Source organism: Serinus canaria, chromosome 20 (assembly GCF_022539315.1).
Source record: "Serinus canaria isolate serCan28SL12 chromosome 20, serCan2020, whole genome shotgun sequence".
Taxonomy (NCBI): domain Eukaryota; kingdom Metazoa; phylum Chordata; class Aves; order Passeriformes; family Fringillidae; genus Serinus; species Serinus canaria.
The window spans coordinates 9,087,232-9,113,810 of NC_066333.1; the positions used below are offsets into that span (position 1 = coordinate 9,087,232).

Below are 26,579 nucleotides of genomic sequence, written 5' to 3' on the forward strand. Positions count from 1 at the left end.
TGGAAAGAGGAGTGGAGCTCCACAGCCAGTGCGTCCTGCACGCACACCTGGCCAGCACAGCCCTGTGCCCCAGCACAGACCGCTCACTGCTCCGTCCGGCTACAGGAAGAACGAGGGGCTGCTCTGTCCGGGGAATCGGAGCTGCTGCCCCCGCCTCCCGGGGGAGGGCCGGGGCCGGGGCCGGAGCATCCCAGCGCGCCTGCGGGGGCCCGGGGGGCGCATCCCGGCGTTGGCGGCAGCCCCCGCCCCGCCAGCCCGCCCAGCCTGCGGGACGGCAGCGCCGCCGGAGCGTTGCCCTTTTAAGCTGTGGCCCCGCTCTCCTCCTCCCCGGCTCCCGGAGGGGCTCCGGCAGCCGGCACCGAGCGAGCGACACCGAGCGACCTCCGCGCCCGCCTCGCTCCCCGCGGCCGCGGAGCGGAGCGGAGCCCCAGGGCGGCGGCGGGGCCGCAGCCACCGGGCTGCCCCTGCGCTGCCCCCGCTGCTTGGGGACCATGGGATGCTGCACCGGCCGCTGCACCCTCATCTTCCTCTGCACTTTGCAGCTGGTGAGTGGAGGCGCTCGGCGTCGGAGGGAGTCTGCGGGGACCTGCGGGTCCGGCTCGCCGGGACGGGGCCGCGAACAAAAGCGCCTTGGTGCCCGCTGCCCCGGGCTGGGCTGCGCTCCTCCGCAACTTCGGCTCGGAGCAGCAAGGTGGAGGGATGTGGGCTGCGCTCTGGGGACGCTGTGTTGTGCCGGGGGGATTTACCCGTGATTAACTCAAAAACAGAAAAATGAGGGGGAAAAAAGTAGTTCTCAATTAATAAGTTTGTGCTTATAAAATGCAACTGAAAAAAGAAGAAAATTACTGTTTGAGAGGAGTCCCGGCGGCTCGGTGGCGGTGTTGCAAACCAAACCAAACTTGGTACGTGCACAAACCCACCGGTACCTTCAGCCTCTTTCATGGAGAGGTCCACCCGCATCCCACCCTGGCCGCCCGCATCCCACCCTGCTGGGGTTTGTGCTGGCTTGGAAGGAATTATTTCAGACCTCCTCGGGATGAAGTGGAGGTTTTAGATAGAATGTGCCTATTATTACGAATGTAATTATGTAGGAATAAACTTCCCAGTGTGCGGAGAGTGCGGTCCCTGGTGGGCACGGGTCGGTCCTTGGCGGGTGCGGGTTCCTGGTTCTTGTGACATCTGCATAGATGATAAACAAAGGTTTGGTTGTTCCCTGAGTGCGCATCCAGCCTGGATCTGGAGGGTCCCCTTCTTGTCAATAGCTAATGGGCTCCAGAGCTCCTCCAGCCTTAAAAAGGAAATGACAGCATCTAGGGTTTTAATTTCATTGCCGTGTCCCAAATTTGCTTTATTTTGGAGAGTTAGAAGCATGCAGGAAAGGGCAGGCTTCCTGCGAAGTTCTTTTGAATAGTTTGCTGGTGCCAAAGAGTGAGTTTATTTAAAACTCTTTGTTTTGGAGTTGGGTGCTGTGACAACGTTTCTTTTCCTCCAAAGAGTCAGGGAGCAGACGCGGGATTGAAGGTGGGAGAGGAGAACTGGGAACCTGCTAGTTTTGAAATTATACCCAACAGCCTAAAATTGAAAGGGAAGAGGGTGGGAATGCACCCCTGTGAACCAGACTGGCACAATCGGAAGACGAGTGTGGAGGATTTGACTCATCGTTAAACAAAATACAGAATAGAAGTGATGGGGTTTTCTTGCACAAAGCGTCTTGCTCAGCATATTTATGAGTGAGTTGAATGGCTGGGGAGTGTATTTAGTGTCCTGTATTATTTCTTTTGATTTTTCACCCGTGATGACACAAGAAAGAAGCTGCACCTTGTATTACATTAGAAATTGGTGTCTCAGCACTCACTGTCTCTTAAACCCATCACTATGTCATCCTGCTCTAAGCACACACTCACACACTGGGAGAAAAAAAAGGAAGGGAATGAGAAAAAGAAAAAGCCATGAACTGCTGGTGCTGTTCTGATTTCTGACAAGCGTGGGAGTTTTCTTGTATCCAAGATACGGGACAAAGAACCCCCAGCATTTTATTTTCCTTAAGACCCTCCTCCTTGAAGAAAAGAATCAGTTTGGCTCATTCTTAAGCAAGTTTGGATGCCTCAAGCTGTAGAGATTTCCCATGGCACTTGCTGGGTGAATTGGTAGAGCTGGAAAAATGTGAACTATGGTGAGGGAATTTCTGGAGCTGTGCTCTGGAGGGGGTGAGGTCAGGAGATTCTGGCCAGTTCCCAGCAAGAGCTTGGGTGAGGGTGAGATCTAGTGTGGTGCTTTGTTATTTACTTTCTTATTTAATTGAGCAAACTTTGTCTGTAAATCATCACATCACTTCCACATCCGCACGGCCAAGTGACGTGCAGGACTCGCTGCTGCCCAGGGTGGGCTCTGCTAAGACAAAACACTGAAGCAATCAGGCCAAGATCATCAATAAATTATAATGACGTGAACTTCCTTTGTTCATCTCACGTCTCTGCTTAGCTTCATTTGATACTTTGAACCCTTCACTGCCTTCCATGTTTATTGCCAAGCTCTGGGTCTCCCACTGCTGAAGTCCCAGGGGTGAAATTCTGGCTCTTGTGTGGACATTTTTCCTCTGAGTTAATTGGGGAGAGAATTTTGGTGCTGAGATCTCCCACTTCAGTTCTGCAGCACACCCCTGAGATTTGTTACATATTCTGGTGTCTGTTCCTCAAAGCTTCACAGGGCTTTTTATATAAATGATGAATGGAAACATTAACAACCCCCCAAAAAACTCGACTCAGGGACTCTGAGTTGCAATGCTTCATATAGATTGTTTTATTAGGTGCAAGTAGTTGAGTGAGCGTGCGGGGAAGTGTTTGTACACTGCAGTCTAAATATTTCCCTGGGAAAAAAAAAAAAAAAAAGAAAAAAAAAAGGCAGAAAACAAACAAATTCATCATTTGCAGTGTGTGCTCCCAAAGAAAAAGTTTGTGCTCCAGCCGGAGAGCAGAACAACGTGTGAATTGAAGGAGCTGCTACACAATGCGAATACCAACGAGCTCCTCAGCCCCCCACGGGCTGAGCCTTGTGGCACAGGGAGAGGAGGAGAGCGTTTGCATCTGTCTGAAGAAAATCAGGGCTGACTCCCCAGCGGTTTGCTAATCAAGGGGGGAGGGAAGGCTGTAGTTTGAATAAATAATTTGCCGTGCTCCAATTTTAGATTATTGTTTCCTTGAAGCGTCCACATTAGGCTCGGTGCTTTGCTGAGCACTGCTGCAGGGAAGCTGAAAGAAGGTTCTGGCTCTCCCTCCCTCTGTCCGGGTGTGCATCCCTGTCCCTAATCCTTCCCTTTTTCCCAGTCCAGCCCTATCTCCAGCAGCAGTTTGGGTGAAAGTTGGTCCAGGTCAGGGCTACCCTGCAAAACAGCTTCTTCTCAGCCATGGATGGCACAGAGGAGGACCGTGAGCAAAATGTTGGGGTTTTATTCCAGGGTTTGTGTTTCCCAAAGGAGTTGCCCCCTCCCCATTCTCACTTTGCCCAAACATCTCTTCTATCCAGGAACTGTTGTCACCTACAGCAAACCACTAGCCCTTCCTCATCCCTCCCAGCCCTTGGGCAGATGTGTATTAAGAAACAAGAACAAAGTTTAAATGAGCCATAGGCCTCCCCAGGAAAAAATCATGAGGTTCTCTGTCAAGGAGCCTCTGTAGTGAGTTAAGAAATGCCCTGTGTAGGAATTAGAACTGAAAAGGGTTTGCCAAGGGCAGGATTTCTGAACCCGAGTGGAATGAGGCTGTCACACCCACCAGTGGGCTGGGTGGGCCCTGGTGGGGAGCCACAGACGAGGGCTGGGTCTCAGGCAGGAAGATATTAAATAATCATTGATTTGTTGCTTTCCTCTCGGCCAGTGTGAGATTGCACCCAACTGGTGAATTTTCTGGAGCTGTAAGTGCCTGTGCACCGGAGGCACTATGTGAATTTATTTCCACTGAGCATGGAAAAATTCCCTGGCTCCCTGTGCCCTGTCCCTATAAATCAAACAACTGTAGTTTCTTTACATTCTGTCCATGGATTGAGAGCTCAGATGCCAAGCAAAGCCTGGAGACAATTTTACAGATACATTATAAATCCCCCTAGAATAACAGCTTCTAATGGAAAAAGTGACTAATACTTCAAATGAGCACAGAACAAGGCGCCCTGGGACGGGACTGCACATGGAGACTAACCAAAAGTAACTATATACATTTATTTATTTATTTATTTATTTACTTACTTACTTATTTATTTCCTCATGCACTCTTTTTGCCTCGCTCCTTTCTTAGTGGTTCCTTTTTAATCTATTACAGAAGAGGGTAACCAGTCCTGGAAGCTGTTTGAAACCAGCACAGATCCTTCTCTAGCTACTCTCTTGAAGTGGTTGTATTGGTTTGATTGAAGCGTAAAATGATGCAGGGCATGTGAGGAGTGAGGGCAGAAGGGGAGTGTGGCAGACTGGCAGTGGGATGCCCTGGAAAGGCTGGATCTGGGCACAAATGAAGTGTGAGTTAAAATAGTTGGAATAGAAGGATTTTTTACAAGGGCATGTGGTGATAGGACAAGGGGGAATAGATTTAAATTGAAAGAGAGTAGGTTTAGATTGGATTTTGGAAGAAATTCTCTCCTTTGAGGGTAGTGAGCCCCTGAGAATCTGTGGCTGCCTGGTCCCTGGAAGTGTCCAAGGCCAGGTTGGATGGACCTTGGAGCAGCCTGGGACAGTGGAAGGTGTCCCTGCCCTGGCAGGGGGTGGGAATCAGATGATCTAAGGTCCCTTCCAGCCTAAACTTGGATTCTGTGATCCCAGTTGTCTGACTCGATGCCTCAGCACACATGGGCTGCAAGGGGGAGGGTGGCATAGCGTGTCCCTCTCCAGGGTGAGGAGGAGAAGGATTGCAGTGTCTGGGGGCTGTAAAAATCACTTGCTTGCCATTCTCCTCTCCACCCCAGGGATCATTTGGGCTGGAGGTTGGGAGAGGAGAGCAGGACTTGTCTCTCCCCTCCTCTGCAGCTGCCTCTGGAGCCAGGGCAGAGTCAGGCTGCCCTGAGGGAGCTGTGAGCCTGCACAGCTGCCATGTGGCTGAGCACAAAGCCTTGGGGGGAAGAGCAGGTGCAAGGGGAAGCACAGCATCCCTTGGCTCATCACGCTGCTCAGGACCCCTCCAAAATTACCTTGTGTTCTCCCCAGCTGTTTATCTTCTCCATGGCTTGTGCTTAAATCCTAACCCCTCCAGGGAAAAGGCCATCTTAGGTGGATGTGCACAGCACCCAGCTCTGTGATGGCTCAAACCTATCCTGAAGTCCTTGAACAATATTCCAGGCTAAATAATAACGTAAGACCAAAGACTGCGTTTGACAGATGCTGTCTTCTCCGTGTCTGCTGCAGACAAAGGAAAATTAAAGCTGTGCCAATAATAGAGCTCGTCAGCATTTTCCACTGAAGCTGACTTTCAGTAGAAACCTGGGGATTTGACTAAATGAATATTTTCATGAGAAGTATCTGCTTTCCATAGACAATCCTGACTTTTTCTCCCAAGTTTTGGCCAGAATATTTTGGCGAAAAGTCAAAAATGTGCTGGCAAATGTTTGCTGTGCTGGCAAACATTTTTAATTTTGGAGTGGTGGAGCTTTTCTGACAAAAAGTTGAATTTTTGCATGAAATTTTTCTTTTCTTCCCCCATTTTTCCTGAGCAGCTGGAGTCAGTACACTGCAGCCCAAGGGAAGAACAAGGGAGGAGCAGTTTGGGGTCTGTGTTTGAGATGTGCCCAGGTCTCCTGGCTCCCCACATCCTCCTTTCCTATGATGGTGCTGGAGATTGCAGATGACTCACAGGAACTGTGTCCTCTAACCAAACCCACTCAGACCAGGAATGAAATTTGGCCAAAGCCAAGCCAAAAAAGCAGCTGAGGGCAGGGTGGTGTTGAAGTCAACTCTCCTTGGAGATCTGGGGTTTTATTTCAGCTGACGCAGTGACTTTGTTGACCACTCTGATTTTTCCCGGTCACTCTCTGCTCCTTTGGCTTCCCCTTTTCCTCTCAGTAGAAGAAGAGAAGGAGCTGGTTTTCCCTGATGGGGACCCTCTCCCTCTGGCTGGTGTGGGGTTAAGGGAGCTGACGTTGCTCCATTGTGTGCTAATAATATATGGAAACTCAGATCATTTTGGCTGGGGTGCAAAGTGGAGCTCTTCCAAGAATCCGCTCCAGGGGCCCTCAAGTATGAACTCTTGGAGAACAAACTGGATAACAAAGGCCAGATTGTGATCTCTTTTCCTCCAGGAAAACCCTGGACTAGCCCATTGCTTTTTGAGCACTTAAGAAAATGCATATTATCCAGTGAGCAGTAAGTGCCCCAGCTGTAGCATTGCCTTTCCCATTAACAAAACGTTGGGTCTGAGGTCAGTAGAACTAAACCTTTCTTTCTTGTTTAAACACCCCCCAAAACCAGGGATAATTTGTGATTTAATGTTCCCTTTGTCCCCACTTCTCCCACAGTACATGTGATGAGCACAGCCAACTGCGCAGGTTGTGTCTCTGTGTTTCAGTTTGGTAGAAAGAGAGTTTTTAACCAAGTGGAAACTTTTGTCTCAGAAGCAGCAATTCTTCACCCCTTCCCTGTCTAAAGAACACGAGGAGGGAAAAAAATGACATTTCTGGACAAAAAAGGAAGAAAATACTTTGGCATTTAGCAATGTTTGCTGAAGATGATGGGGGTGTTCATTGTGCCAAACCCCAAATATTTTCAACTTTTACAGAAGCTTGAAAACACTTCTGAAAAGTTGCAAAGTCTCCCCAAAAAAGAAGTTATTTTCTTGTTGTTTTTTTTTCATTGTGGTTGTGCACCCTGGATGTTCTCACCTTTCAAATATCTCTGACATCATCATGTGTCCCCCAAACCCAGCTCATGGTGGGATTTAAGGAGAAAAATCCTCAAAGGGAAAGCACAGGTTTGGGTGTTGCTCAGGGTGGTGCATTGCTGCAGTGACTCATCTGCTCCCAGTGGTTTGGGGTATTTTTGTTGCAGAAGGAAATTCAGTGAATAAACACCCTGTGGAAATTGGAATCTGAGATATTTTGTAATCATTCCAGAGTCATAATATTACCTTAAAGTTCATGAGATTTCAGACTAAGAATAAACAACTTCTGCTTCGTTCGCTTATTGATCTTTGGTAAGAGTCAGAATCTCATTTCACCTTCTTCTTGCCAGGGGATAATAGTAGGGATTACAAAAGTATGGATTAACAGGAGTAAAAAGTCAAGAATCAGTAGTAGTAAAGTAATAATAGGAGAATGGGTGGTAATAATAGGGAGCAGAAGAACTGAAATGAGTGAAATACCTGGCAGAAATCTCTGAGATGATGCTTCAGCAGAGTTCCTGCTTCTCACCAGCATGTCAGGACTGTGTCTCACCTTGAGCACAGAAAAGTCAATGGTGATGTTGCTCTGACTCCTCCTGCCTTAGCCAAGCCCTGGCCCCACATCTGAGAGTCCTTGTGAAGAACAGAAGTTTTATTTTGCTCTGTGTTCTGAGGCTTCACAGACCGTGGAGGAGCGAGCAGCAGATCTCTGCTGGGGCAAGATCAATATCTCCTCCCTTGACTTTGCTGTAGCTCATTAAAATCAAATGTCTTTTCCAAGGGGTGCTTTTTGGTCTATTTTCCACAAGGGCTTAATTGCCATTTTCCTGGTGGCTGTGGCTTGTTCTTAGCACAGCTGCTTTTGTGTCAGAACGCTGGACACAAATATGTTGTTTATCAGGGAAGTGCACGTCCCAGATTGTCTCTGAAATTCATGGAAATCAGGAGTGCAGCTTTTCTGATCCCCTTTCCCCCATCATCCATCAGGTGCTGCTTGGGTGATTCCAGGTTTAGTAATTGAGATGTCAGATTCCCTGACACCTTTGGGCTGAAAGGATGATGGTGTGGAAGCAGTGACCTCAGCTGCCATCTGCCTGGGCCTAATGAAAATATACTGTGGGAATTGAGGCAACAGCTTGTCTTCATCACCTGCTTCAGGCGGGCAGACGTCAGGACTTGCTGTGCCAGCTTCCTTTGCCACCTCTCAGCTCCTGGCCAGCCCTGCAGGCAGCTTCCCACCTGCTCCCTAGGCTCTCTCTGGCCAGCAAAATACCTGCTTTGTTCCCTCTTTCCTTTTTTTTTTAAGCTACCATTTTTTCAGTCCTCTGCCCTAAACTCAAGAAAACCAGGATCCTCATGGTGTTCTTTAGAACCGGTGGAGCAGGCACACAGATGTGTGCCCAGCCCTGATGTTCAGGGGTGTGGGAGCACAGGCTGCCCCTGTTTCAGCAGCAGAGCTATCCCAGTGCCCAGCAGTGGGGTGGGAGGGCTGGATGTGCTCTGCTCTGTCATTGTGCCACTCCTGTGACCTGGGACATCACTGACCTGAGGTCAGAATGATACAGGACACACTCTGTCCTTCCTTGGTGAGCACTTGGCCAGCTGGTCACCTGGGCTAAGAGGAAAGAACAAGAATTGAACAGTACTGGGATAGTTCAGTTCCTTTTCTCCTGAAGTCCTAAGACTGTACAAAAAAATGGATTCAGGTGCTCAGATGAATACACAGCTACAACAAATACACAAAACCTGGGAAGATGCCTCCTGTGAAATCTCTCAGGGGACCAGGGACCTCTCTTGTGTCTGTGGTGACCCTCACAACAGCCTTGGACCCATTAAAGCATTTGGTGCTGATTTGTATTTTCTAAGTGCTGTTCCCTGGAAATAGTTCATCTGTGAACACCATTTCATCTGAACAGGAAGGTGAGATAGAGGACACTAAAGAAGGGGATGGAGCATTTTATTACCCACACACAACTTATAAAATATTGAGTGTAGCCTTGCATGGCGTGCTCTGAGTGCTGTGGTCATCCATCATGGATAAACAGGCTCCCCACAATTAACAGTTTGTCACTGTCTATCTTCAGCTCCACCTGAACGTTGCCTCTGTAGTAACCAAAGCTCAATCTCAGTACCAGCATGGTTGACCTGCTTGGAGATCAGGAGGAATCTTAAGTCCTGGTCTTGCTCAGGTGTGTTCATATTTAGGAAGTTTGGATGTTGTTGTAAAGTACTGCAACAATTTTCCTGCATGTTAGAAACTTCTCTCAGTTGAGAGTACACTGGGTGCTACTCTGATGTCTCCAAGCAAACTTCTTCCCTACCTGAAGCTCAGCAGATACTGCCATGGTCCAGATACTTGTAACTCCACACTGTGGGGCTTGGGAGCAACCTTTCCTTCTTTGAGAGATGCTGGATCATTGATACTCCTTTAAGAACTCCCACTTTGGTGGAAGCACCACATCTGAATGCTCCTTGAACCAGGATATATTCATGGGCACTTAAAAAAACCCCAAATTTTTATGCTTCCCTTGAAGGGATTACTGAGTGAAGCTGGCTAGAAGAAAATAAGAAAATCTCCTCTTGAATCAAAGACCCACCTCAGCAGGACAAGAGTGAGCTGGCCTGGCCTGACTGTCTTGGACCTTCATTTGAGGTCACTCATTTCAGGAGACTTTGGAAGTGGCACAGCCCACAGATAAATGGTTGCCAGCTTACAGAGATAAGGACTGGGCCCATGGGCTGATGAACCTCGTGGAGAATGACCAAGGCCTGAGTCCTGAGTCTTGGGCAGATTCCCAAGAGTCTGAGGTTCTGGACCAAACACCTTCTGTTCAGCTGCAGCATCAAACACTTCCCACAGCTGATCCCTGAGGATGGTGCAGGGAACATCCAGATCTCTGGCCAGATTTGAGGACTGTGCATTTAGATAAGTTGCATGGGTATCTGATCTACTGGTTGCTCAGCCAACACAAAGCCAGTTCCCAGTTCCCCATGGCTGCTGGTAATCCGTTAGCAGAATCCATGTGGGAGATGGGGATGGGCTCTGCCAGGCTGCTGGCACCCCTGGCTCTGGCAGACAACACTCTTCTGTGATATCATTGTGGGAAAGGCAACACACCTGCTTATATTGTGGATGTACAGAATTAGAGGAGAAATCTGATTATCCTAATTACTCAGAAATGCTAAATATGTGCAGAATACCGTTTGGCTAATTAGCCAGGGAGATTGCTGGCTGTTCAGCAGGGAGCAGAGCGGGTGCTGGGAGAAGTGTGATGGGAGTTCACAGGCTGTTTTGTGCCCTTTGCTGTCTGAGCATGTGGAGAAAAGGGAGCTTGGATGCTTGGAGATGTGATTGCCAACCTTAAATTAAAAAGCTGGGAAAGAGCAATTTTTTTTTTTCAGATGTCTGACACTTTTTAGGATTGTGGGTCTCCAAGTTTCCCATCTCATTATTTTGAGCAGAGACATCCAGGGGAAGGATGAATTTGCCTTACTGCAAACAGCTGGTGAGAGCCCCCACACAGCACCTTCTCAGAGGGATCTGCTCTTCTCCTTTTCCTCCTTTTCCTGCCTTGTGCTGGCACAGGCACAGCCTCAAATGCTCCTGAAGCCTGAGGAGACCATGATGTAATTGGTTCTCTGAATGGTGCTGCTTTGTTTGCATTTAATAGGCTCATCTGCACCACTGAGGGGGTCTTGTGGCCCCAAATCTGGCTCGAGGGGCTTTTGTGGCCCCAAATCTGGCCTGCTTTTCCCAGAGGCACAGAGCAAGTCAGGCAGATGCTAAGCAGGATGGAGGGTGGTTTGTGCTTAGGTCCCAAGGTATTAATCCCCACATATCCAGATCCAGAGTGCCAGGCTGGCTCCTCCAGCTGCATGCTGGACACAGATCCACCAAGGAAACCCTGAGGCTATTTGGGAGGCCTGCAGGGAAGCTGGGACAGGTGATGTGCACAGCTTGGTGTGTCCTACAGCCAGCTCAGCTCTGCCATCAGCCAGGGCCAAACCCAGATCTTCTGGGTGTAATCAGTGCCCAAAACTCACATCCATCCATCTCTCCTTGTAGCTGTGCTTCCCCAAGTCTTTAAATAACCCTGCCTGCCTTTACTCCTGACCTAGCAGAGATGAATGTCCACCTTAAGCTTTTCTGGAAAGCTTTCCCTTCCTGTTCCTGCAAGCTCAGGGTCATTCCTGTGGTCAGTCCAACACAGCATTAGCTGGGCACTTTTATGAGAGAAGCTGCAAAAACATTTGGGCCTCCAGGGCTGCCACTGAGACAGCTTAAAGCTGAGTTGTGTGACAGTGAGAAAGAATAGATAGGGTGATAGAAAAACTCTGCCATGGCTTCAGACAATAAAGACTGTGTCTCCCTTGTGATGAATAATGGCTCTTTGTTTTATTCCTTAGATGACAGGGCTGTTAGAACTGCTGAGAACTGTCCCAGTGCTAAATATATGGGTGTGCAATAAAGGCTCTGCAATCCATGAACTGAGACTGAATGGATACTTGAGTGAATCATTTCGAGTAGGATGAATTTCTGGAGCAGCTCACAGTGACAGGAGGTGCCAGGGCAGTGTCCTGTAGGATGCTTTCCTTGCCTGAGATGTAGCTCAGGTTTCATGGCTGCCAACTTTTTTTCCTCATGAAGCCTCCCTTGACCATGTAAAGTTCCTCACTCCCAGTTTTGGCCACTAATCTGTGAACAAAGGGCATTTCAGTTGGAGCTCCAGAGTTTAGTGCTGAGACACTGTCCAGATTGTCTATCAGAAATCCTAGAATCCCAATCCTGGCACACTCAGTGGGGATGAAACAGTAAACCCCAGGTTCAGCTACAGGCCAGGGCTGAGAGCTCATCAGAACCCATCAGAAATTGGGTTCTGCTACAGTGGGGGGGAAAATGCTGCATCTCCCTGCTGCAGGGTCACCAGGCTGGAGGAAGAGGCGGTGCACAGGTGTTGTCACTGTCTGGAGTCACCTCTGAATCCTGCCAGATTAAACCTCCTTGAAATCACTTAATGTAGCAGCAAGGATTTGAATTTCCATAATGGGGATTAGCACTTTTCTATTTTAGCTAATCCTTGCAGTCAGACCCACAAGCAAGAAGATCAGAGAACTTGGGGAGAAAAAATGGTCGGGAAGTTTGGAGTAGGAGCAAACCAAAGGTGCCATTGTTCCAGGGATGAGGAATCATCTCACACCTCCAAGCAGAGGTGTGGATGAAGCTTTGGTGTCCCAAACTAATAGAGGACAAGTCTTTGTCCCTTTCCATGGCTGAAGGAGACACAAGAGTCTGTGGGGGCCCCATGGATGAGCTGCTGGTTGAGACTCAGCCCCCACAGGGTCACCAAACTCTTCCCCTATGGAGACACGATCACAAAGATTTGCTGCAAGTGAACTTTGTTCTCCAGAGCTGCCAGAGTGGCATCTATTGACCAGCCTCTGTTTCCAAAAGGAGGGGAAAGTGGAAAAAGAGAAGGAAAAGAGAAATTCAGCTTTGCTGTTGAATAAATCATGAGCCATTGAGGAGCTGTGAGTCTGCAGCAGGGGAGGGGCAGGGGCAACGCAGAAATAAGGGGACAAAAATGTCATGCAAAAAATGAAGCACAGGAGGGGCCTGGCCATTGTGTGACACTCCTGGAAACTTGAAGAGTTGGTTGGTGGGAGGCCAAAAGATGTGTACAATGAAAGAGGGACACTCGAGTGGACTGAAAATGCAAACAAATTGGGTAGCACAACAGAGGAGATAAATTATGCTCATAAAATAAACAATGGCTGAGTGACACTGGATAAACAGTTACATATAATAACACCACTGTTTGTCCCAACCACTCTAATTGGGAGGCTGGGCAGCATCTGATGAAAACTCTGCGTTGCACATTTTCCCCTCCTAATGAGGAAGATTTTCCCTCCCCCCTGGAAGCCTCTTCCCCCCAGTCCCATTTAGCAGCAAACTGAAAGGCCTGGTTTCATTCCACTTTCCCACAGCAAACTCATCCTGGCAGGAACTGCATTAAGGAGGACAAGTAGAAAATGATAATAAATTGAGGACTTGCTCTTATATCACCTTGTGACAAATCTATCCAGTGAGTGACTCAGGGAGGGTGATAAGAGCATGGACTGGGCTGCTGCTTTCCTTTTGGTGCTTGGTCATGTGGAAAATAACCCCATTCTAGCCCTCACTCAAAAGGGCTTTCCTTTAAAAATAATGCTTTTTAAAAGGCACTGAATCCCTATTTACCCTGTTGGAGAGCCAGCAGCTCGCCTCCATCAAAGTGAACGTCACGGCTCTCATTTCATCATCCATTTGGGCTGAGGGGAAAAACAAAGGGCATGAGGCTCCAGAAGTGAGGTGGTCAATGCTGTCAGCGCCAGTGGGAGAATTTGGTAAACCTTTGAGGGTTTCCAGCATGATTCTGTATTGCTGATAAATCCCTGATGAGAATCTTTGGTTTTGCTGAGCTCCTCTCAAGTCTAGCAGGAAACAGCGGTGCAGGGGACAGTGGGCATGAGAAAACCACAGTGACTTCCCCCAAAGCCACTCTCATGCTGTGAATCCCAGAAAATCCACCCTGGAGCCCTGATTCCCAGCACTCAGACTATGTTTTGCAGTTGAGCAGTGTTCTCACCCTCCCATGACTTCCCAGAGCAGATTGCAGTTCCCAAACTGCTCCATCCCCCGTGAAAGAGGGATGCCCATCTCAGCCTCAAATCATGCCTAAACTTTTTGCCGGCTCCCTCTTTAGGTATTTACTTGTTTAATCTGTTTGAGCACTTTGTGTGTCTCTGTTTTCTTGGTTTTATTAGAGGAAAATAGAGCTGGGGTTCTGCTCTGCAGCCTGCACTGCTTGTGGGGAGGTGCAGCTGAGGAGGAAGCCCAGGAGGTGCCCAGCCTTCCTCACCTCTGAGGGTACTGGTGACAGCTCAAAACTCGTCTTTGATCACATAAAATTGGCTCTGCCTCCTGAAATGGCTGGAAAACTGGAATATCCCTAGTTGGCATGCCTTGAAGGAGGCAAGGAAGGCCAGGGTTTTTACCTGTAATTGCTGAGGTAACAAGTCAATTGCTTAAGTAGGACTGATTTTCTTCCAGAGGAGCAATCAGATGATGAAAATCAATAGTGATTGATTCATTTTCTATCCATTTCTTAGAGGGAAGTTCTTTGTGGGGATTGTGGTTATTGGAAAATTCCTGCAATACCCCGAAAGCCTCTGACAGTCCCTGTTTTGAACAAAATCGTTGTTTTCCTGTTTGTTCCAATTTAAAACTCTTCCTGTCAGAAGCATTTTACTGGAACCAGAAGCTGAACTGCTAAATGTTTTTCTTGTCCAAAATACTGTTTTCTTCCCAGTTCTTTTTTTATTTCATGCTCTGATGACAGGCCAGGAAATTTGCTGGTACATTCATTAGGGGAGAGTTGGTCAGTATTTCTTCACTGATATCTATTTTTCAGCTGAAAAAATGGCTACATGTTTTTTCAACTATAATTTTTCATTTTGTCTTTTTTTTTTTAACTGACATAAACAATTTTTTGTGTTTTGGTTGGGTTTTTCTTTTTTTTTGGGCAAAGCACAAACATCAGTGTTACTGGTGATGATTAAAACCCAACTGTCACAGTATGGGCCACTTTCTATGATGATAGTGTGGATGAAATGTGAACAAACCACTTGGCCTGTTTGCAGTCCAACTCCTAAAATACCTCCAGCTTCTCATCTGGGGGATGCAGCCATGGGAGCAGGGGAATTCACCTCTCTGTGCTGAGAATGTGACAGTGAAGGGAAAGGTGAGGGGTTAGGGTTGGTGCTGCCGTCATTATGGGAAGTTTCCAACTTAAAATGCCACCTCTCTTTGCCACCACAGGCAGGTAGGTGTTCAAAAAGTCACAGTGGCACTGAAGATGCTGTTAGTGCTGAGGCACAGTTATTGGTGTGGAATGTTACAGAAGCTTCTTGCAAGTCTTCAGCAATCCTCTGTGTAAAATGAGATTGTTATTCCTACTTTCACTGCATAGATGGGAAGACAGAGAGTCCCCAGCTGTGCTGGAGGGCTTTGGTGGAATGAGCAGGGGCAGGAGCTGCTGCCCATGGCATTACAGGGGGCAAAAAGCATCATATGGAGCTGCTGGTAGGTGGAAAGGGAAAACTGCAAAATAATGGGAATTGCATCCATTTGGCTTCCCGTTTTGTCTTTCTAACACCCCAAATTGACAGCTAGGTGCTAAGAGCACTTCTCTGTGTCATGGTGAGGTGAGAAATCCTTGCTCTATGAAGAAAGGGTCCATTTGTACAGTAATTGCCATGGAAGTCTCTGGGTGACTGTGCTGTGTCCCCTCCTGCTTCAGGCTGATTAGGACGAGCTTTCCTTGGAGGAGCAAAGCTGCAGCAAGCCGGTGGCAGATCCCAATTTCCTAGATTATTAATAATAACAATATCATTTTCTCTCTCTCCCCTATTTCTCACCCACCCTGCGCTTCCCTTTTAATGAATTCTCCTCTCTTGCTGTAGACTCTGCAGTGACACCAGCCTGATTTGTAATGTAAATAGGCAGCCCAGTGTAAAGGCGACCTGCAAGAGCACCGCGGGGCTCTAATTATAATTTTCATTAAATTCCTTCTGTTTACGAATATCCAAGCAATCTGGCATTGCAGCAGAAGCAAGAGGAAATTAAAGCAAAGCTTCCACTTAGCTCCAGTGTCAGGGAGCAGGGCCCAGCTGTCGAGCAGACACTGAAGCAAGGCTCCTCCAGAGAAAGTTTTGAAGAGTTATTTCAGCTTTGGCATCTTTCCTCTCCCGAGCTTTTACCCCAGTTGCAGGGTTTGTGTGTTTTTCCTCCAGAAGATCTGGCTGGTGCAAGTGTTTTACACGTGATCCATTTGTGACCTAATTAAGGGGATCAGCTGCTGGAGCTCCCAGTGCCATGTGCAGGAAGGAGCTGGGGGAGCTGAGCTGGCCTGAGCGGGGTGGGAGCTGTGGGTGCAGGGAGGGGACAGAGCAGGGACCTCGGGCTCACAAGGGTTCCTACAAAAGTCCAGCAGCACAGGGACCATTTGCCCCATGGGCTGGGAGCATCCTGAGGGCTGCTGTGACACAGACCTGTGCAGAGAGTGGGGTTTTGCTGGCTGTGCTCCATGGCCACCAAACAACTCTTACCTTCATCTTCTGCTGGATGAGATACAAGGGCTTCAGGTGGCTTTTGCCTTCTGCAGGTGTTTTGCCTTTTTGTCACTCAGGTCACAGCTGACCCTTCCTGAAGAGGAGGTGCTGCAGGTGCCAGCCATGAATTAGACTGGCAGGGGACAGCAGTGAACATTTCTGTTCCTAAAGCCAAAAGCAGGGGGGTGGTCTCAGTGTCTCTTGGTCACAGTGAGTCTTTAGTCTTAGGCTGTGTGTGGACAGGACAGAGGGAAAACTGAGCTTGGCTTTTTGAGCCTGAAGCAAGAGTTACTGCTCCCCTGGGGAAGCTGCCAGTGGTGTATTTACAGCCACAGTTCTGCTTTGGGGTAAACAGGAGTGAAATAAAATTTCAGTTTGCAGTAAGTGCCTATAAAATAGCAAAGAGAGACAGAATTTTTTTCTGAACTTGGTGAGTCCAGCTGGTGCATTATGGGCTTTATACACACTGAGTGTTTTGGTCAGACTCCTGAATGATTTGAAGTCTTTCTAGTCCACTTGAGAGTTCATGGGATCTCTGAGCTCTTTGCACTCTGCTGCTCCCACACGCAGGAGGCTCCAGAGGGCTGCAGCAGGAGAAGACAGGCTGGGCAGTGCTGGCCCAAGCAGTGCTTCAGGGCAGCCTTGTGCCTTCTGTGCCAGCCCTGTCGATGGTTTCCCTTCTCTGTTAGCTAAGCAGATGATGCCTAGGATAGCAGGTCAAAAGGATATAGGTTATATTCCCTAAACACTACAAGCCCTTGGCTAATTTTCAAGTATTTTCACTTTTTTCCCTGCATCCCTTTAATGGGAACAAGCCCAAACTTCAGATAGCCTTCATGGCTGAGCAGAGGCAGGGATCACACAATATAAAGCCCCGTTGGTAGGGAATAAATCTCTCCATTAGAAAATTAAATTCCTGCTGATCTCCAGCACTGCTCTGCCTCACAGCCTTTGGAGTGTTTAGATGGGTTCATAACTTCTAGCAGATCTCCAGAGGGAAATGGCTGCTGAGTTAATGGCACACATTTAATATACATTATTTCATGCAACAGGGAAATTTGTGCTCCTGGTGGGAGAGGTTTCCCCCAGAGCTGAAGCTGTCAGCCACGCCAGGATGCTGTTCAGGGGAGCAGCTGGGATGTTTGCCCAGGATCAGCAGCATGAGGTGGGATAAGATAGCTCAGCAAGTTTTCAGGTGAGAGAAAGCCAGGAGTGTGGAGCCTGAGCATCTGGGTGATAAAAATGTCAAGAACTTACTGAAGAAACTCCCTGGGTTTTATGCAGTTGCAAATACAGTCACATCCCCTCCACCCCAGTGCCTCCCCTCTCTGTCCCAAAGCTGGAGACTCAAAGCTGAGCCATGAAACTGAGGGAGGAGAGAACACTGGGGGGCTTAGGGGAGAACATTGTGGGCACAACAGATTAATCTAATCATGTTTGGGCACCTTAGGTTGGAGTGTTGACGTAGGCTGCAAATAAAACAAGTTTGTCATTCCTGTCAGAGTGCTTTTCTGCCTGGATCACAAAGGCACCTGGTTATTAATTTAGCTGATTGCTGCTCTCAGCAATCAGCAATCACAGCAGAGCTGAGGTTCCCTCAGCACAGGCAGGAGCACAGGGAACAGCAGCTCCCTTATCCAGTGCTGCCTGCTCCCCTGGGCTCAGAGCCCAAGATGGGATCCATAAAACCAAACAGGCTGTGAGGGGTACAGAGCACAGGTCTCATCAGACATGTGACTGACCCTGATTTGGGAGAAGTTCAGGCAATCCAGAGCAATAATTTTCCTGAAGCTTTCCTCATAGGATGCAGTCTTTTTCCCAGGAGCTGGATTCTGAGCACCATTCAGAACTTCAGTTAATTCACTGTCTTGCTGACCACCCTGCTGAGAAGGTTGTGGATGAGGAGAGAGCACCTGTGGATGTGCCATGTGGCAGGGACCATGGGCTCTGGTCCCTTGCTAGAAAAAGTACTGCCAGCTCCTGATGTTTTGCCAGTTCCATGGCACAATCCAGCACTTGGAGTAAAAAGGCTTAAGAGGTTTGCTTGGATGTGTGCCTCAGATTGTTCCAGGGAAGGTTTAGAGTGGATATGAGGAACAATTTCCTCACCAAAAGGGTTGTCAAGCATTGGAACAGGCTGTCCAGGGCAGTGTTGGAGTCACTATTTGGGGGGGGGGATTTAAAAGATGTTCAGATGTGGCACTTGGGGACATGGGTTAGTGATGGGCTTGGCTGTGCTGAGGGAAAGTTGGACTCCATGATCTCAGAGGGCTTTTCCAGCCTAAAGGATCCCATGATTCTGTGAATTGCTGTCGTGTCCCATGTCTTCAGCTGAGCAGAGCTGGTGGTTCTAAGATGCACTCAGGAAACCTCAGTCCCCCTAAGCCAGACACAAAGAGCCTTCTGCACTGCTCAGTGCCAGTCTCATCCCTTCTGTTTAGCAGGATTGTGCTTTCCCTGGAATGCTAAGCAGCATTTGGGCATGTGGGACTGAGCAATGACATATCTTTGCAGCTCAGATGTTTCTGGGAGGCTTTGGCAGCAGCAAGCTCAGGGCTCAAGGTCACAGCAGTGGCACTGCTGAGTGTCACAGCTCACACACAGAATGATGCTGGGAGGGGAGAGCTCAGAGGTGCCAGGCCAGGGGCAATGAGGAGGTGAGGGCTCAGCCCAGGTTGAGAGCAGGCTTCAGCAGAGAAATTGTAATGAACACAGGGAGGGTTTTACACCTGCCCAGGCCCTGCACAGGAGGGTTCTGGGCTGGGAGAAGTCCTGATCCTTGGATGTGGCACAAGGCAGCCTAAAAGTTGTGTTTGCTGGAGAGCTGCAGGGAGTGACCTGGTGTGGGACCATGATGGGGACTGCCCCTGCTGCCCCGTGGGGCCCTTTGGCAGGGCCAGCACAGTGACCAGTTTTCTTCTGAAATATAAATGACTTCGAGGTGTCAGCCCTGCTGTTGGAGGCCTCTGTAATGTCTGTGTGAACAGAAGAGGCTTCAGCAGCTTCTGGGGAGAAAACAGAGCGGAGGAGCAGAGAATGGAGCACATTGTACACAGTGGCCAGAGTGACCAAAGCTGCCTGAGAGACCAAGTGACAAACAGAGACCTCCTGTGCAATTAGTCTCTTGACCCCTGTGGTGGGGAGAGGGATGCTGGGAAAGGAGCTGTGGATCACAAGGCCCCAAGGAAGGTTTCCTTGACAACACTTACTGAAGAAAAATGAGATTTCATGAATGCAGCGGGTGTGAGCACGTGAGAGGCTGACTTTGGGAGAGACAAGGACGTGGCACCTCACAGAACCAGCCCCTCCATTTGGGGATGGGAAGCAATGGCTCACTGAGCTGCTTTTCCAGATAAACTTAATTAAACAGCTATTGCAACCATTCGTATTTATTTAGAAGTGCAGCCACTGTGGTAAAAGCAGACATTGTTTAATTGTTTTTCTACTCACAGAATCTTCTCTACCTTGAATAAGCACTGGCACAGAAGGGATTTTTTTTTTGCTCACTTCTGATAGTCTCAGCACACAGCAGCTTGGGTTTAGGATTCTTTAGTTCCAGCATTGTTCCAGCATTTGCAAAGTCGAAGGAATTATACAAAATGGTGTGTAGAATTAAACATTATATCATTATAATTCCAATATATTAATAATGATAAACTGCAGACAGGTCTTTAGTATTGCCAAACTTAAGAACCAAAAAAAAGATATTTGTGTTCAAAACCTAAGTAGATATATTTTTCAAATTATACAATCTGAGACTTTTAATTTCTTCCTGCCCTTTCAGGTAGCAGGATGTAAATTTCCATCATAGGGGTCATAGCAGTGAGACAGCCCTGAGCTCGAGCCAGCACATCCCATGGCCAAAATACTTCAAGAAACCAGTGCAGGTTTTTCCTCAAGAAAAGGCCTTTTCCAGTGAAAGCTGTGATGGTGTTTGCACAGTAGACAAAGAAAGAGCATCTTAAAAAGTGAAGCTGCTTGGCAGGGAATCAAGCCCTGGATCAGGGCATTGGGATCAGCCAGGAGCCAGAGCAGCATCCCAGCAGTGCAGGGGGACCCAGGGCAGCAGCTGAGGCTCTTCTGGGCTCAGGCTGGAGAGAAAGGACAGACAGGGGGTTAGGTGGCAAATTCAGTCCCAGCTGAAGCTGGAGGAGGAGCAAGAGCTGGAGCTGCTGTATCCTCACAGCACTGAGAGACAAGGAGTAGCAAAGGAGTTTTCAGGTTGTTTTCTTATACATCAAGTGGAAAGTTGCCCAGGTTTCTGGATAAAACATTTTTTTCTTCTCTTTTTTGTTGTTTTGTTGGGGCTTTTTTGCAGCAGTAGGATCAGCCTTTCCTATTTGTTCTCTTTATTGCCCACTTGCATATTTATTTCTAATATTTCATTTTGAAGCTTAACTTGGAAAGGTTAAAAGCAGGTTTGCTTACAGAAACCTGCAAATGGATAGATACAAATGGATGTGTGACTGGACCTGTTGTGGGGTTTTCTGAGCACCTTTCCTGTGTCTCTGTGAGTCACATCAATGTGTCTTGAGACTGATATTTTTTCCTTTTGTGTCCCAATTGATTTCAGAAATGCAACGAAAGACACAGATACAAACCAAATAAGATTAAAGGCTTTAAAAGCTTAATAAATTAAGAAGAGCAAATCTAGCTGATAGCATGGCTTTGATAGTAGGCTATAAAGGACAGGGAGCTAAGGAATTACAGGTGCCTGACTGTTCAGCTGCATCCCTTCCTCCTCAGCAGTATGGGGGCACAGGGGAGCAGGTTGGACTCTCCAGCTTATCAGAAGGAGAGGAGCAACAGAAGACAAAGTTGAGGGGTTAGAAAAGATTGGAGGGACTGGAGTTTAAACAAGCACCCCCAGCCCGTGCTGAACCAGCTCAGAGTGTCCTGCTGGCAGTGACACCTGCCAGTGACACTGTCCTGCCAGAGCCATTGGAAAAGCAACTGGAATGGTTTGAACCCCGAAAAAGAAACTGTCCCAGGTTTTGAGATGTTTTCTAGGACTTTTTTGCTATTTTCCTGTGGGCACCCCTCCAGCTCAGGTACAGCTTCCCCCTCTGGAGAAGTTTTATAGTGTGATGCCCCTGAGCACGTCCAGAGCTCTCTGTGCTCCCTGTGTGTGGGCTGTGGGATGGGCTCCATGAGCTGCAGAACATCCCTCTGCCTTTCAGCTCTTCCCCAGCTGTATAAATGAATGATGGCCCAAGAGAGAGCTTTGGCTTGTCTTGTTTGCCTGGCTAACAATTGCTTCACGTGGTTGTTTGCTACTCCAGTTTCACTCAGATCAGCAGAAGTGGGGTTTATTTCAGGAGAGAAAATTCTGCCACAACTGTTCTGATTTTAGTGCTGCAATAAATCATTTAATCGAGGGAATGAAAGGTAAAAGTATACTATGGGTTAGAGAAGCAAAAGGAGCAGAAGGAATCCTGGTTTTAATAAGAACAGTCATAAAGAAGAAAAATTTGTCCTCCCTGATGGAGAGGTCCTGTCAGCTTTGAGTGGGTTGAGACCTGTGCCACAATCTGTGACATTTCTCTTTACAACCAGTATCTCTGGAATATAATAGGCTTTCTCAACAGGGCACTGTGAATCATTGTAGGAACAGCACAGTGAGAGAATATTGCTGTGCACAAAGCTGGCAGCACAAGAGAAAGATGGCATTTCCCTGCTCAGCAAGAGGCAGCCAGCGAGGCTCAGTACGAGGGGACAGATAGATCAGGGCAAAGCCTGACCCTGCCATCTCTGGGCAGGGCTGGAGGGACCAGGGCTGAAGGACACTGTGACATTCTTCACATGCCAACCCCAAATCAAGGCCAGCTTAGCCCCAGCATCAGCCCTGTTTGCCTGCAAATCTCAGCAGCATTTTGGGGGTAAGCTGTGCACACAGACCTGCAGTGTAATGAGTGAAATGGCTGTTTATCAATTTGTTTTCAGCAAATATTTCCTTCATTATGCTAAGTTCCTGAGGGAACAGAGGGAAGCCCAGGATAACTTCAGGCAGCATTTCCAATGGCTGGATTGCAGCACAGACTCACTCCCAGCCTGTCACTAACAAAGTGTTGGAGTTTCATCAGTAGCATTTGCTTGTCACCAACATGTTTTACAGAAAATCAGATTTTTTTTTTTTTATAGCTGAGGAAACAGCTTGTGTGAGCTCACACATCCCACATCCCCTCTCCTTCCCTTAGCCAGCAGATGGGCACAGCCCATCTCTGGAGCAGCTGAGTCTTGCCTGCAGCTCCCAGGTACACAAAACCAGTTTAATAATGCTGGGAAGGTGGCACAAGAAAGTAAATGAGGATGGAAAGAGCCTGGAGACAAGGAAGGTGAGGGAGAAGGAAGTATGGTGTGAAGATAATTTTCAGGGTTATGGGGAAAATCCAGGGACTTCTCAAAGGGCTGTGCCCAAATCTGAAGTTGTGTAGATTGGCAGGTCCATCTCCAGGGTGGTCTTTTGTCTGTCACTTCCAGCCCAATCTCTTCCTGGTGCAAACAAACCAGGAAATATCACGAGGCTGTGGCAGGATGAATTCATACAGCCCTGGTGACAAATACTGGTGGAGCAGAATGGAGAAGAAAACACTCCTCCAGACATGGCTTGCCCTGATGCTGGAGTGGGGAGCTCCTGGCAGAAGGCTGGGTAGGAGGATCTCTGCTCATCCTGGTTTCCAGAGCCTGCAGGCAGGAGGGGAGGCTGGGCAGGTAGCTCAGTGCACACCCCATTGTGTCCCCAGGCCAGGTGAGGCTCTCCCACTCCTGCAGCACACCAAGCCAATTAAATGCCTGATTGGATGAGGCAGGCACAGTCAAGGGGCCCATTGCCAGCCAGTCAGGATCCCAAATGCCCCAGTGTCCTTAAGGGATGTGCATTAATCCCTCCTAAGGATTAAGTGTTTAACCTCTGGCTGGTGTGGCAGCCCTGCAGTGCTGGGGGAGCAGCACTCACCCCACAGCCCCCTCTGTGGCCACAGCATCTTCCAGGTGCTTCAGAGGGATCAGAGGGTGTTGCTTCTAAGATTATTTGGCAGAAGAAAGATTTGGTGACCACCTCCATTCCTTCCCCAGTCTCTGTCCTTCTTTATTTGGGAATAAGATATCGTAGAGGGAAAGCTGCCTACCCCCTCCCTGACTGATTGCCCTTAACCACAGATTCCTTTGAAATACAGATTTTTATTGAACTTTCAAAGCAGTGTTGGGAATTGCAATACCTTCCTAGCCCAAGAGAGGTGTGAAGGCAATTTCCCCACTGAGCCAGGAAGAAGGAGGAATAATGGCCATTTAATAGATGTGGCTTCTCTCATCCTGGGGCCTGAGAGGAACCTGCAGCCACTCACATCCTCCAATGCTTTAAACCATCACAGAAGCACTGCTGCTTAGATCCCAGCCAGGAAAAGGTGTCACATAGCTGATTACACACAGCAGACCAGGATTACCCATGGTTAATGCCTGATTAGGAGTTAAATTAATATTGACTGTCGATAGTAAATTGTAATTATTTATTTAGCCAAAAATAAATATGAAATGTCCTAATGCAATCCCAGTGGCCTACTGTGATAATTAAACACACTTTCAAATCTTGTACTGACAGGGAAAACACAGGTCCATGGAGGGACTTGCACTGTGTTAATAAAGACAAAAAAAGATAAGATCTCTCCATGCAAGACTGGGCACAGCAGAAAAACCTGCATTAGCAGTTTCCCCCCTACACTCACTATAATTCTCCTATGGATATATCATTTAAAGGCTGTGGGCATGCAAAGGCCAGCAAGCAATTGCATTGTTCTCTTTCAGCTGCACAGAGGCTCAGGGCCAGGGGACCAGATGTTGTCTGATACACAGATGATGGCTACAGGTAAAAAACACATCTTTATGCAGATGTGGTTTGAAAATCAGCCCCAGCACTCCAGCAGTAATGGAGTTTTATGTCTAGAGCACAGTACTAGCCTTGAACCATGTTATTAGTGCTGGAGAGGAGCACAGCCTGTTCTGGAAAACTGATGTGCTGGCAGAATTTCCTTACTGGTGGCAGCATTTTCTGAGGGGTGAAGGTGGAGGAGAGAGTTTCGTCCTCTCCCTCACTTTGATGGATGTGTGCTGGAGAGCAGAGACACGGGAGGTGTCAGGAATGATGGAGGGATGCTGAAGGCTCTGACAAATGAGCTCCAGAAAGTTACACTGACATCTTTGTGGACGTATTTCACGTTCAGGATTTGAGATGTTACCATCCCTCTGCTCCCCTGTGTCCTCTGCCTGAGCCCACAGAGCACACCACAGAGGAATGCCCCACACTGTGGGATTTTCGGGGTCCCCAGGACAAAGGAGGAATTGAGAATCTGACTCCATGTTCTTAGAAGGCTAATTTATTATTTTGTGGTATTATATTATATTACAGAATGCTATGCTAATACTACACTAAAGAATAGAGAAAGGATTCAGACAGAAGGCTTAACAAGACTGATAATGAAAACTCGTGACTGCTTCCAGAGTCCAGACACAGTTGGCTGTGATTGGTCATTAACTAAAAACAATTCACATAAAACCAATCAAACAGCCACCTGTTGGATAAGCAATCTCCAGACCACATTCCAAAGTGGCAAAACATGGAGAAGCAATCAGATAATTATTGTTTTCATTTTCCTCTGAAGCTTCTCAGCTTCCCAGGAGAAGAAATCCTGGCAAAGGGATTTTTCAGAAAATATGGCAGTGACACCACACAGCACTGGAGCTCAGCCGTCAGAGGAGCTGGGATGGGAGCAGGGGGGAGGGGGGATGTGTGAACAAGCCTTGTGTCCTCCTGACCTGGTTCAGAGGCAGCAGATTGCTTTGGGAACTGAGTCCCACCTTCAGCTGCTGCAGGGCTTTGCTCAGGGATCCCATGAAAACCTTGAGCACAAACACTGTGGGTGCACAACTGTGACTCTCCTTGTCCTTCTCCCTCCCAGCTCGCTGCACTAGAGAGGCAAGTGTTCGACTTCCTGGGCTACCAGTGGGCCCCAATCCTCGCCAACTTCCTGCACATCATCATCGTCATCCTGGGGCTCTTCGGCACCATCCAGTACCGGCCTCGCTACATCGTGGTGGTGAGTGAGGGACACCCAGGGCTCCCAGCACACAGCCTGTGCCCTGGGGGATGTGCCACGAGATGGGGGCAGAGCAGAGCCCCTGGGAGATCAGGCCCTGCATGCTGTTCTAGCAGGAGAGCCTGGCTGTGCTCAGCAATCTGCTTGTGCCAAGCTGGGCAGGTTTCAGATCATTCTCTCTGTGCCCAAACGCTGCCCAGCAGAGAGGGAGGGCGAGGGGCTGGACAAATGCAGCACAGAAACTCTTCCATCCCTCCAGACTCCTGCCCCTGTGGGGCTTTTCAGGCAAGAGAGCATCTGAATATGGAACCCAAAAGGACTCCAGTGCTGACTCAGGGCATTCCACTGAGCACAGAGCAACCAGAGCACACATAAATACGTATACACATCCTAATTCCTAATGTTTATTTCTTCTCTCTCTCCTACCCCATTCCTCCCCAGTATGCCATCTGGACTGCAGTCTGGGTCACCTGGAACATCTTCATCATCTGCTTTTACTTAGAAGTGGGAGGGCTCTCGAAGGTGAGTGCCAGGCTGTGCAGCTGAGTGGGGAGGGGGGGCTGGCAGGGCTGGGGGCTTCCTGGGAGCAGATCCTGCCCTCCTGCCTGAGGAGGGGGCTGATCTATCAGGGATGGGCAATACTGCTGCTTGCATGGGAAACTGAGGAGCCACTGCTGATTTCTGGAGCTCTTGGTTGGCTGGTTGGTTGGCTGGTTGGTTGGTTGGTTGGCTGGTTGGTTGGTTGGCTGGTTGGTTGGCTGGTTGGTTGGCTGGTTGGTTGGTTGGTTGGTTGGTTGGTTGGTTGGTTGGTTGGTTGGCTGGTGCAGGTGGTGGCTGGAATAAACCCTGCCTTCACAGCAGTGAGTGCATTTGCTTTCCAGAGGTGAGAGCAGGCCTGGCAGCAGAGCCATCCTGAGTGGAGAGGGGGTTTGAGGGCCAGTTCCCAGCAGTGATGATGAGGAGGGCTAGGAGATCACCAGATCTCCTAGCCATGGGACTTTGCTGGAACTCCACACCTGACCCTCTCTTGATATTTCTGTGCCTCCCAGTCCTGGTGAAGACTTGCTGCATTTCAGCAGCAGGGATAAATACCTGGTTGTTGCCACAGCAGGCAAAATATTTCCTGTCGTGCCTTTGGGGAAAGGCTCTTCTGTCTGCTGAACAGAGAGCATCCCTCCCCAGAGGGATCTGGCTCATCTCCTTGGGATTTCTTCCTTTTTAAGTACAGTGGTAGTTACTCATGGCTGCTGGCCAGGCTGTTGTGAGTTAATATGCAAAGCTCTTTGAAGACTGGATTAGCTGAGTGTTGCTGTCTGCCTAATGAGGGGTGAGTCAGAAATAATAAAAATGGGAGGCAGGTCCTAAATTAAGCCTGGGCTGTAAGCAATGAATTACGAGTGTTGCTGTAGCACAGCAGACTCAGATTGTGGGATGCAGGTTCATTTCAGAGCATTCCACATCTGGCCTTAATTCCAGGTCATGCATTGGA

The 26,579-nt window shown here is 48.4% G+C and overlaps 1 protein-coding gene across 2 annotated transcripts in view; it reads left to right on the forward strand.

Moving 5' to 3' along the window:
• Positions 1-396: 396 nt before the first annotated feature.
• NKAIN4 (sodium/potassium transporting ATPase interacting 4) overlaps positions 397-26,579 on the forward strand; it is a 50,184-nt gene continuing 24,001 nt past the window's right edge. For both annotated transcript variants that reach the window (XM_030233073.2, XM_050982242.1), the window contains exons 1-3: positions 397-545; positions 24,953-25,090; positions 25,532-25,612. In XM_030233073.2, the coding sequence (XP_030088933.2) occupies positions 492-545; positions 24,953-25,090; positions 25,532-25,612 (273 nt within the window). In that variant the 5' untranslated portion in view covers positions 397-491. The remainder of the gene's footprint in view (positions 546-24,952; positions 25,091-25,531; positions 25,613-26,579) is intronic.